General features: G+C 56.3%; 1 protein-coding gene across 1 annotated transcript in view; it reads left to right on the plus strand.

Annotated features, from left to right (window-relative positions):
- The first annotated feature begins 6,642 nt into the window (after positions 1-6,642).
- The window catches only part of FIBCD1 (fibrinogen C domain containing 1), a 33,005-nt gene continuing 26,735 nt past the window's right edge, over positions 6,643-12,912 (plus strand). Inside the window, exon 1 of the mRNA XM_065418874.1 lies at positions 6,643-6,714. Within this exon, the coding sequence (XP_065274946.1) occupies positions 6,643-6,714 (72 nt within the window). The remainder of the gene's footprint in view (positions 6,715-12,912) is intronic.

A 12,912-nucleotide genomic window follows, 5' to 3' on the forward strand; every position in this document is an offset into this window, starting at 1 on the left:
CTCTGCAGCGTGGGGCACGGGTCACTTGCTGGAAGATTCTCTGCACCTTGAAGTCTTTAAACCACGATTTGAGGACTTCAGTGGCTCAGACACAGGTTTGATACAGGAGTGGGTGGGTGAGATTCTGTGGCCTGCGTTGTGCAGGAGGTCAGACTAGATGATCATAATGGTCCCTTCTGACCTTAAAGTCTATGAGTCTATGAAGTCACCAGCTTTTCAGCACATTGCTGGGCTCCGGCTGGAAGTGTCAGCATAGGAGCTGCTAGGTGCTGAGCACGGCTGAAATCCTGACCTCAGCTGTAAGCGAGGTTGAGCTTTTTTAAGATTCTGGTCCCATGCCACCATGCTGGTAGCAGACTCTTAAACCTCTTATGTGAACTAGCCACTAGAGGGAGACAAAGCCCTGCATTTTCCTAGCACGGGTTACATAAACCAGAGAAGAGCCCAACTGGTACCTAGACCACTGAGCCATGGTACAATTTGCCATTCACCAGTGCTGGGCCACAGGGGGCGGACGCAGATGGAGGGGAGCAAGAAGAGTTATCAATGACTTTCCCTCCCTCTGCTTTGTCACTTGGCCAAACACCTGCAGCCAGGAGTGGCGCCAGGGTTTTTGGCGCCCTAGGCGGGGGTCCTTCTGCGCTCCCGGTCATCTGCAATTCTGTGGCGGGGGGGTCCTTCCGCGCTCCCGTTCTTCGGGGCACTTCGGCGGTGGGTCCCGGAGCGAGTGAAGGACCCGCCGCAGAATTGCTGCCAAAGACCCGGAGCGCGGAAGGACCCCCCGCCGCCGAATTGCCGCCAATGGCGGCAAAATGCCGCCCCCCCAAATCCTGGTGCCCTAGACAACCGCCTAAGTCACCTAAATGGAAGCGCCGGCCCTGCCTGCAGCAGCTTGTCTGGGGACTACGCCCACATTACTGACAGCCAGACAAATGGCCGCACGGCTACATTTCCACAGTGCCACCCAGTGGCAGGACAGGGTGGTGCTAGAAGAGACATTCTAAAGGCAGGTGCGATCACGGACCGCTGTCATTTGAGGTCCTAATCCTGCAAGGCATTGAGCACCCTCCACCTCCATTTGACATCAGTTAGAATCGAGGACGCTCAGCACCTTGCAGGATCGGGCCTTGAATTAAACTGACAGCAAGAGAGGATGGAATTTATCAAGCCACAGAAGCCATCTTGGAACTCACTGGGCAAAACACGGAAGGGCAGCGGTTTCACTGCAAGAAGCTGCCCAGGGGAAAGTTTGCAGGGACATGCCTGAAATTCCAGGGGTTTTAGCTGGTCGGCCCTGCCTTTTGTTCTGTGACCCTCTGGAATGAATTGCCATTTTCTCCCGGCCCTGCCCGGCTCCTATTTGCTCAGCTCAGTGACCATAGACATATAGGGCTGGAAGGGACCTCAAAAGGTGGTCCAGCCCCCTGCATGAGGCAAGACCAAGTATTAGACCATCCCTGACAGGTGTTTGCCAAATTTGTTCTTAAAAACCTCTGCGGCGCCCAAGTGGATTGGATCATTAGATCCTAGCGTGCAATGAAAACACCAGCTTGTGAATCGTTCTGGCCCCATCGAGGCTCAACGCAGCCAAAAAAAGAGTCCGTTCTAGCTCCCCAAGCACCTGAAAGCACAGCTGTACTACCAGCATGTGTGTGTGTGTGCACTACTGCCCTCTACTGGAGTATGGTGGACTTGCTAGTGTATAACAGCCTTTTGTCAAGCTGAGCTAGTGATGGTTTCTGTCTGTTCGACCCTAGGGGGGGAAATCCTTTTTGTATCTAGGGCTGAGGTTCCCCAGTTGGGATCCCCTCTCCCCAGCTCTCATCTCCAGGAGGAGGAAGCTGGATGGGATGTTGCTCTGTGACTGGATCTATTTCCATTCCCTTGTTCAGTCCTGTCCCCGGAGCAGAATTCCTCTGGGCAGCGTCCACTGGCCCCCTAGACACCTTTGAGGAGCTGTGGGTGCAGTCGGGGGGCTCTGCTCGGTGTCCCTCTTGATCCCTGATTTTTTATCTTTAACATCACTCCCACTCCTGGTTTTTTGTCCCCAGAAATCAATGGTGGCCTGGGCTTAGTGGTTCCTCCTCCCCTCCACCTGCCCCAGGACTACAAATAGTCCTTACACATCTCATGCTAAGGTGTGGGGCTTGGATGGTACAGCCTTGCCAATTGATAATTACCTGTTCATTCCCTCTGGGGCACCTGGCATTGGCCACTGCTGGAAGACAGGCCACTGGGCTAGATGGACCTTTGGTCTGACCCAGTATGGCCGTTCTTATGTTCTTATGATGATCCAGAGCGGCTCTCTGGGCAGCCTTGCCTAGGTTCCTAATGACACCTCATGCATAGAGTGGAACCATGCTGGGGAACGGTCTCCTAGACCAGTGTTTTTCAACCTTTTTTTGGGCAAAGGCACACTTGTTTCATGAAAAAAATCACGAGGCACACCACCATTAGAAAATGTTAAAAAATTTAACTCTGTGCCTATATTGACTATATATAAAGTAATTCTCTTGAATAGGAATCAAATAAACACAAAGAAAGTATTTTATAATTACTTTATTATGAAATAGTAAGTAAACAGAAATATGAAAAATTATAAAATACTTTATTCAGTGCGCAACCTGGGCCTGTTTGGCTGAACACAAAGCTGATATTCTGAGCTATTTATAGTCCTTAACATCAGTGGTGGGATTCAAAAATTTTAGTAACCAGTTCCGACATTCAAGCATGGTTTAATATTTTTTTCCCACGGCACACCAGGCAACATCTCGCGGCACACTAGTGTGCCGCGGAACAGTGGTTGAAAAACACTGTCCTAGACAAGGCTTCTCAAAGCAGAGGGAGAGAGACCAACCCTCTTCATCATACACCTTGTACTGTAGCTGGTGGTCTCAGCACATATTTGTTAGAAATGCTATTCTACACAGTGTGTTGCTTCAGTAACAAAAGCATTAATGGAGACCCTGATATTCTATACTAATGAGGGCCATATAAGCCCATGGCTAGATGCTTTGTCATTGATGTGTTTATTGCAAGTGAGTTAATTAGACCTCCAGGTGCCAGTCTTGTTTCTATTGGCTAGAAGAGTCTAGGACCAGGCAAAATATGACATTGTTGCAACTAATGATCTAGTCTGCACATGTGCGTAACTGATTCACATGGAGTGTGCAGAAAAGCAGATTGAGAACTGCTGAGGAGAGAGTAGAGCAGCTGGTCAACTTGCTTTCTTCTCTCTGCAAACCCTCCTGGAATCTGCTTTCTGTGCTTACATTCAAGTTAAACACTTGGTGAATAAAACCCAAGTGATTTCTTTGTTACTTTTCAACACCCCACACTTCCCTTTACCCTCCCCCAATCCCCACTCTTACGTTCTGGTTGAAAATCACGGGCCTGCTTCTGAGCTCACTTATGCTAGTGTAAATAAGGTGTTACACCCCTGAGGCCAGTGGCATTACCCTGGTGTGGAACTGGAGTGAGATCAGAATCAGTGCCCGTGGGTTTATATGCGCAATGCACTGGAGAGCTGTATTTCCCTATCACTGTCCCACTCACTTGGAAATGTGGTTTAGCGCTTAATACACAGGCCTGGGTTCCAGAACACCCTGGCCACCAACTTGTTATGTGACTCTGTCTGCTTCCCCATCTGTAAGGATAATATTTATCTACTTTGCAGGAGATCAGGAGGCTTAAATAACATATATGAAGCCCACTGAGATTCAGGGGAGGGCAGGGGGGCGGGAGAAGGGCTCTAGAAGGGCAAAACGTTATTGTTATTCTGTGCGGTGATGCATTGTGGGAAACATGCAAAGGGGAAATGCCAAATAAAATCATACCCAGTAGATTACCTGGCTCTGTCCTGCCGGCTCGGTGAGAAGTGGAAGGTGCTGCTGCTTTGGACGCTAACCCTAGGCCTCTCCATCCTGCACACCGTGCAAGCTTCAAGGCAGCACCATGCTCTACGCAAGACAGCGCAGCTGCCCTGCGGTCGTTTGGGCGAGTGTGGAGTTGCTTCCCAACACCTCTGAACCTTAGTTGCCTGGCTCCAGACAGAAATTTTACAGCACGGGCCCATCTCCGCTTGTGGCCCCTGCTTAGGCAGCGCCGTGCATTCACCACAACCCCGTGGCCACACGCACACGCATCTCAGGCTCATCAGCTATTGTGCGTGGTTCACAGCGAGGCTGGGACACAGCCTGTCCCAGGCCCCAGTACTGGACCTAGAGCAGAATCCCCATCAGCGGAGGTGATAGCAGGGCTTGTAAACGCTCTACCCTGCAGCCATTAGAGGGCGTTGGAGTCACACCTTTCAACAGGCCTGCCACTGAGGACCATGCACCGACACCAGCCAAGGAGCTAGTGGGAGCCAACCTGGAGCTGGGGGAATGGAAAGCACCGGAAAGCACCCCTTGGCGGGGCTGGGGGGCTCTGTACCATTCAAACAGAACAGCTCAAAGGAAAAGGCAGGTGAACTGCACAGATGCAGTGACCCCAGTAAGCCTGAAAGCTTCAGCTGCCCCGGTCTCTGCTGATGCCTCCACCCATACATCAGATGGTGGTGGGGGGTGCACCTGCAGAGTCACCCCCTGCCTCCCTAGCACTGTGCAGGGATACTAGGGGCGGCAGTGCCCCCTACTGAGTCAATCCCACTCCTCCCTGCAGTGCAGCGCCCCCTAGCCCCACTGCCTCACCCCCTCTGGCGCCATCTGGCCGGGTGGCAGCCCCTAGGGACAGGAATCCTGGCACCCGCTGCCTGGCCTGACATGCAGCCACCTCTGGGGAGGGGAGCTGGGAGCAGCAGCAGGCTGGGAGGGGCTGGCTGAGAACCCGGGGAGGCACTGCCTGCTCCCGGGCCCCTGCGGACGGTGGGTGGCCGGTGAGCTGCGGGGCAGGGTGTGCTTCGCCCGGGGCTGCGGGTGCGGGGGTGCCCCGGCTCGGCGCTGGAGCTGTTCCTTGCAATGGCAGCAGCTTCCCCGCACACCGCGTCGCTCGCGCAGCGGCTCGGGGGATGCGAGCGGCGGGCGCCGGCTGCGCTGCCCCCTGGCCGGGGGGCCCCAAGTGCTGCCAGGTGACAGGGTGGGGCGCGGGGTCTGGCGGGAGGGGGAGGGAGGCTTGATTGACAGCTCCCTGCTCCGCGGGGCTCGCCGGCTGCTAATCCGCCTGAGCTCTGCGGCTGCCTCGCCGGCCCCAGGCATCACCCAGCCGGCGGCACCCGCGCTGGGCCGGGCCAAGGGCAGGGACCGGGTCCGCTCTGCGCGGCTCCTGCCCAGGGGGCAACGGGATTACTTCGTGCGCTGCCCGCCCTGGGAGAAGCGAGCGGGGGGGGGGGGGGGGCAGGGCAGAGGGATAGCAGCCGCGGGGGGCAGGGCAGAGGGATAGAAGCCGGGGGGGGGGGCAGGGCAGAGGGATAGAAGCCGAGGGGCAGGGCAGAGGGGTAGAAGCCGCGGGGGGCAGGGCACAGGGATAGAAGCCGGGGGGGGGGGGCAGGGCATAGGGGTAGAAGCCGAGGGGCAGGGCAGAGGGGTAGAAGCCGTGGTGGGGAGGGCAGAGGGGTAGAAGCCGGGGGGGGAGCAGGGCAGAGGGGTAGAAGCCGGGGGGGGGGCAGGGCAGAGGGATAGAAGCGGCGGGGGGCAGGCAGAGGGGGCAGGGCATAGGGGTAGAAGCCGAGGGGGGCAGGGCAGAGGGATAGAAGCCGGGGGGGGGCAGGGCAGAGGGGTAGAAGCCGCGGGGGGCAGGGCAGAGGGATAGAAGCCGGGGGGGGGGGGCAGGGCATAGGGATAGCAGCCGCGGGGGGCAGGGCAGAGGGATAGAAGCCGGGGGGGAGGCAGGGCATAGGGGTAGAAGCCGAGGGGCAGGGCAGAGGGGTAGAAGCCGCGGGGGGCAGGGCAGAGGGATAGAAGCCGGGGGGGGGCAGGGCATAGGGGTAGAAGCCGAGGGGCAGGGCAGAGGGGTAGAAGCCGCGGGGGGCAGGGCAGAGGGATAGAAGCCGGGGGGGGGGGGGGCAGGGCATAGGGGTAGAAGCCGAGGGGCAGGGCAGAGGGGTAGAAGCCGTGGTGGGGAGGTCAGGGCAGAGGGATAGCAGCCGGGGGCAGGGCAGAGGGGTACGAGCCGGAGGGCAGGGAAGGGGGAAAGAAGGGCAGAGAGAGGCGGGAGGGCGCAGGGCCCGGAGAAGGGGCAGAGTGGGGCTAGTCCGGCAGATTTAGGGCAGGGAGGGGAGGGGATCAATCCAGGCCCCCTCCCCCCGCTGCTCGGGTCTCTAGTCTGGGCGGCGGGGCTGTGTCTGTGCCAGCTGGGGGCTGCTCTGGGCAGATCAGTGGGAGGGAGGCGAAGTCCCCCCCCCCCCCGGCTCCGGCAGGGGAGGCGCAGGAGGGCGGCGCGCCGCCAGCCCGAGTCCGACGGGAGCAGCTGGCTGGGCCGGCGGGGAGAGAGGGGCGCTGGGCTGGTGCGGATCCAGCCCCGAACGCGCCGCAAACTTTGCCCGACGCTGCGCGGAGCGAGCTCAGGGGCTCCGCGGGGCGGCCCGGCCGGCTCCCGGGGCTCTCTCTGTTCCCGGGCCGGGGCGCTCCCCGCGGGGCGCGGCTTCTTCCCCCCGCCCCCCCTTTGAACCGGACTCGCTCCCGTCCCCCCTCCCTGGCCCAGAAGATGGTCAACGATCGATGGAAAGACATGGGGAGAGCGTCTCCCCTCGAGGACGGGCAGCAGGAGAAATCCCAGGTAAGGAGCGGGAGAGGACGGGTGAGACAGGAGAGAGAACCGAGGGGAGACTGGCTTCCCTCCCCCTCTCTCCGGGGCCGGGGATAGACAGCGCCCCCAAAACTTCGTAACACCCTGTGGGGGCTCCTTTTTGCCCGGGTTACCCTGCCCCCCAACCGCGAAGGGGGGTGGGGGTGCTGGGGTGCCCGCTGGAGAAAGCAGCCCCCGGGGTGGGCTGGCAGCTCCTGGCAGGGCTGCCCAGGCTGAGTTTTGGATGGCAGGCAGGCTGCATGTTCGCTCCTTGGGGAACGGGCAGGAACCGGTGTCCCTGGCTGGTGGCAAATGCTCCCTGCATTATTGAGGCTATTTATTTACAGTGAATGTCACATCATGCTGTAAGAAAGCAACTGCGGGTCAGACAGGCAGCAGGTAACTGCGCCCCGGCTGCCCCAGCCTCCTCCCCTTAACTAACTGCTGCACGTTTAAAACACTTCACTCACTTTCAAGAGAGGATGTTTGCATGTCGAGTCTATGCTGGGGGCAGATCTGGCCCTGTTAATGTACAGACTCTCCCACCACCGTCCCCTGCTGGAGTAGTCAGCGGACCCTGCCTGGCTGCTTAGAGCGGGTGAGGAGGGCTTGGGGGGAGGTGACTGTGGTGAAGGGGGTTCATACAGTACTTATTGCCCCGCACAGATGTGGGAGCATGTGCCAGAGCATGCCTGCAGCTCCCCGCAGCAGTGTGTGATAGCCTTGTGCATGTCCAAGCCAGTGTGTGTGTGTACACATGTGAGAATCCGGAACACAGCCTGAATGTGTGTGTGCACAAGTGAGTCTCCATGCACGTTCTGCCACAGATCCCAGGGTGAATGGGCATGAACATGCGTGCAAGACTGTGTGTGTAACTGTGCGCGAACGTGTGCATCTGCCTGTACTTGTACCACTGAGGGGAGTCTGCATCATGCGCTGCGTGTACCTGCAAAGGGCTAGAACACAGCAAGAAACAAACCTCCGGCTGATCCTTCCTAGGGAAGGGAAAGAAGCAAAGAGGAAGAGCTGGGGATGCTGAGATGGAGGGGTAAGAGACCGACGTCCCTACAGCATTTCCAATCCCAGCAGGCTGGGTGGTGAGGAATCACAGAACCCCTGAACTCAGGGCCACGTGGGAAGCCTTGGCAGTTGGGATCTGAGCTTCCCAAATGTACCAAGGGCGCCGAGTCCTGATCCATCCCTGGCACGATCTCTTCCCCTCGGTCCTGGCTGCCGTTGGCCACCCAGCCATGTGTGATGGGGCTGGAGTGGTAGAAACGGATGTGACCAGGGGCTGTTTGAGGATGGGGTGTGTGTGTCTGGGTTCCCTAGGGCCGGCTGCTTTGTTCTTCTTCACCTTCTACATTTAAACGTCCAGGCAGCATTCCCCCGCCCCAATTACCCCGGATGTCACCCCCACTTCAGCAGCTCTGCCAGACCTGAGGGCTCCTCATTCCCATCAGGAGTTCACTGCGCCAACTTTCCTTTCACGCCCTGGCTAGGATGAGTGCCACAGGGAGAAGCCTACCAGCCCTGGGGCCACGAGGGGGAGAAATTCTGTTCACAGCTCCCCTCCAGTTGTGCCCCACGTCCCAGCACGCTCCTTGCAAGGTAGACTTCAGAAGTATTATGGTCTGGGCTAGGGCTTTCTCCGATGGCAATAAATGGAGTTTCCCCTAGGTCAAGTTGAATGCTCAGCACATGAGAGTAATACAGAGAACTGGCCCAGTTCCCCACCCAGGCTGCGACCCCAACACCCAGGGTGTTCATTGTGTAACAGAACAAACGGTGGAGTATGAATTAAAGCTGGGCTTTTCCAAGAAGCCTGGGGGAGCCAGCTCACACTGAGATTCAAGGGGCATTGGGTTTTAGCTGCCTGAGATTCCTTTGGAAGCCACAGCCTGGATCTTATTCATTTAAACCCAAGCAGACTGTTTTATAGAGCAGGTCTCCTACCATCTGCAGCATCTCCCCAACTCCCGAAAGAGCTTTATGGTGTATAAGCACGACCGGGCGGGCTCGGGCTTATACTAGATTACGGAGGAGAGCAGTGTAAATCACTGCTAGGCCAGTCCCCAGGGGGTGTTGAAATGAAGATCTAATTCAAGATGAAATTTGAGATGGAGGGGGGGTGGGAGGGGTGTCAGCCTGGCAGGGAGGGGGATAATAGATGTAACTGCACCACTGTAAACCTCTGTTGTCGATCCAGCGTCAAACAAGACATGCATTTGAAACCGGTGTCGGCGACCAGGTCATACAGAGAGGTTGGTTGCAGAAGGAAAGGGCTGCTGAGGAGACGGCTCTCAGACCACTGGTGACAAGGTTGTGGGAAAGGACAGAAGAAGCCAGCCAGAGCTGGGGAGGGGAGTAGAAAAGATTTGTGAGGGCAGCTGGGGGCAAATCCACAGATGGTCTCAAAAAACCAAAACCGAAGTAGCCCTTGAAGTGAGCAGAGGACAGCGGAGTTGTTTGGAGGGGGGTTAATGGGGTCATGCTTATTGGCCCAGACCGTATGAGCCCTGGGATGCGACTCTGGGCTGATCACAGGCGGTACATGTTGCCCAGATCCCAGACCACTTTGTTTGGCTAAACAGAATAACGTTGGCGTATAGCATCAGAAGGGCAAACCCCGAATACACCCAAAGGGCCCTATTCATCGTCACCGGCTGCTAGACTGACCTAAAGGGGATGCAGGGGGAGGAGAAGGATTGATAGTTACAGGGGACCCCGCTGCCATGGTGCAAAGTCGGCTCTGGGGCCACCCTGGGTTCAGGGGGCATTTGGGGGTGGGTCTGGGCAGGACAGACCCGTAGCCTAGCTAGTCAGGGGTGCCAGTAAGCTATGCTAGGGGCTGAACTAACTCCTGCAACCACAGAATGAATCTGCCTCAGAGAGTAAAGCCAAGGTCTCTGTGCTGATTTGCTTGCCCTCTAGGTGATCTGGTTAGGACATGGGAAGAGAGGACATCCAGATGCCCAGAATAAGGTTGTGGAGGTGCGGGGGAGAGGGGCTTGTTATAGCCAGGCCCCTGTAGGTGAAGCCTGGACGATCGCTCTAACCCTGAGCACTGCTCTGTCGTGGCACGGACAGGGCACATGAAGCAGGAGTATGAGGCTATGGGGTGTACAGGAGCAGGGAGGACAACCCAGGAGTAGGGGGCTACCTAAGACAAGGCACAGGAGTGCTGATGGGAGGGTGTGATGGGAAGGGGAATCAGTGAGTGTAGGGGAGGTGAGGAGGGGCAGAGCTCAGTGTGTTTGGCTGTGTATGGAGCATGGTTTTCATGCTGCATGATGCTGCTGTGATGGGTGGGTGCGCATGGCGAGGACCGCCTTACAGTGGGTAGTGTCCCATCGCCCTGGCGACTGATAAATTAAACAGTCAAGAAGGACGATCCCCCAGAGCCAGCGTCGCTGCCCCCGTCAGAGGATCTGACTTCTAAGGAAACTTCTGAGCATCTTCCTCGCCTCCTGCCTGATTCCAGCTCTTCTACCAGCCGCTCTCCACTGTGGCTCCCAGAGGTGGCAGATACACCTGCTGCTGAGGTCAGAAGAGCAGCTGCAGCCTCCCAGCCACCAAGTACAGCCAGTGAGCCCCTCGGGACAGGCTTCTTCCTCCCCACGACAGGCAGCTACGGAACAGCTGCCTGCGTGTGAGAGAGCGCATGCATTCCGTGTGGCGCTGCTACCCTCTTCTGGCACTCGCTCACATGGCACACCGGCGGAGGGGAGCAGGGGGCGGTGCTGTTTCGCAGGGCTGGAGGACTCTCTGTGCGCCACAGCCAAAGGTCCCAAGTGCATCTTCCATCCTGCTGCTGGGCGTGCGTCTCGGCAAGCTGTGATCTGACGAATGTCCTGCGTGTCTGTGAGCCCCTAATTCTCTCTCACTCAGCACGAGCAGAACCGTTGCAGGGCTCATGGGCAATGGGGGTGGGGTGGGGGGGAATAGGCAGTATATACAGGCACTGCACTAGCCTTTACTGAATCACTGGAGTACAGTCCTTTGCAGAGACAGGCCCTGTAGAGGGGTCCTGGGATCAGTCCCTGGGAGCCACCCTCTTTGACTAATCTGGGCCCTTTGGCACCATCTGGCCCTTTCAGATGGTTTCCTCTTCAGAATCATCTTTGACCCAAGGATAAGAGTCAGACACAGCAGGATCTGGGGAGGGGACCCCGAAAGCAGGGAAACCCCTTCTGCCCTCACATGCTGGATGAACACTGCCCTGCATTCACACATCACACCCAGGGTCTGCCAGCTGAACTCCTGGGCTGTCTCCTTTACTTCCCAGGCGGACGCCTGCTCTTCGAAAGGGGACAATCCCACTGTCTTGTCTCGATCGTGTATTCACCAGCAGCGGCTTACGAGGCAGAGCTTGAGAGAATGCAGAGGATCACACACACGCCTGCTTTGGTGACCCAGCTCCCACCATAAGAGAGCCAATCTGCAGCTCCAGCCGCTGGGCAGTTAGAGGGGCTGTGTGCTGGGCCAGCCCCCTGCTCATTAACTCAGAAGCCAGCCTCTCCACTTGCTGTCGCCTCATTTCACCAGTTGTTCAATTCCTCCATTGGGCAAATGGCGATGGTTGGAGTTTGACATTTCCCTGACTTTCTTTGCTCGTTTCTATGCTTGTGCAGTGCACGGGAGTGGCAGCTGTAGCTGGGGGGAGAGAGAGAACTTACTTGCATGTGTCACAGTGACTTCTATGTTGAATTTTGCTGCTTTTGTCTTTGCATCACCCAAGCAATTACCACACCAGTTTAGACCTGCACTACTCCTGGTCTGGTATTTTGTTTCAGCCAGTGTCCCGCTCCAGCTTCTTTAGAGTAAGGTAGGTTCACAGAACAGTCATGCAAGTGAAGTTCTGTTTACAGAAAGCAAATTTTAGGCCCAGAGTTTCGTTACATCTAGAGTCTAGATGTGTTCTGCAACTGACTGGGCAGAAGTTAGTTTACAGAGGTGTGTTATCCAGTCTGGGGCAAAAACGGCATTGTGTGACTTAGGCAACCAGTTGCGCAGCTCAGATGTTTAAAGGAACCCCAATCCATAGGCCAATGTCCATACAGAACAATTCGGTGAATGTATTTGCTAATAACAAATAGTCACAAGCAGACCTTGGCTTTTATAGAGAGAAAAAAGGGCAAAATGCTCAGAAGAAACCAAGGTCAAATGGCAATGCCATTCTGGGACAGAGCGGTAGTGCGCTGAAATATTTCTGTAGTGCCATAAATAGACATGGCATCAACAGGACAGAGCTAAGGCTCACTCCCTGCTATGAAGAACTTAGGCAACATTGAAAACCTCAGCTCAAGGGATTTGGACACTCCGTCCCCATTACAAAAGTAATGAGAATTGGGCTTCTAAATCCCTTAGGCTGCTTTGCAGACGTCAGCCTCACTGTAAGTCAGACACGGCACAGGTCTGTGGTTGAAGAAGAGAAGGGCCTGTGGGTTACTGAAGGAAGACAGATGACTTGGGAGAAATGGATGCAGACAAGGAGACTTAAAAACTCAGGGAAGATCGATCGCAGGTCACATGATTGCGAGGCGATTCCCAGCAGCCATTGCTAGCCAGGAAACAACCAAGAGAAGGTCAGTAGATGGAGGTGGCAGCCATCCGAGTCTGATCCTGTATTCAGGGGCTCTCTTTCAGTATGACCCCGAGCTCAGGAGCAGGAGTGCCGGGGGAGATTAGGAACAGCCAGCATATTTTCTAGATCCCCATGTCTTATTTCTTCCTTCAGCCCTCTTTTGGCAGTGTCAAAGAAACAGAAGTGATGGCTGTTCAGTATTGCTGTCGATATTTCAGGGTGTGCTGCGTCAGAATCATTTGTATTGTGCTAGAATAAGGCTGTTGTCTTGGCAGCTCTCATGGGAAGCAGCTGTATCGCTTACTAGGAACCATTTAAATGAAGTCTTTAACCCATTGGAATTGCCTGGCAGACCAGGTGCCCGACTGCATCCTTAGAGCTGCCCCCTGCTCAGTTCCACAGGATGCCAACAACATGGTGACACAAAGACGGGGCAGCAGTAACCACTAGCATCAGGAGGGATGGAATGCTTATCGGAGAAATGAAAGGGCTTGTGACACAGTAACATTCATGGCAGCTGTACCGGCTGTTGCAGAGACTGATCTGTGTTGGTGCGTAAGTTTAAGCACATTGCTGCTATCCACCAGGAGGGGGAGCACTGC

The sequence above is a fragment of the Emys orbicularis genome, chromosome 18 (genome assembly GCF_028017835.1).
Source record: "Emys orbicularis isolate rEmyOrb1 chromosome 18, rEmyOrb1.hap1, whole genome shotgun sequence".
In the NCBI taxonomy this organism is placed as follows: Eukaryota; Metazoa; Chordata; order Testudines; family Emydidae; genus Emys; species Emys orbicularis.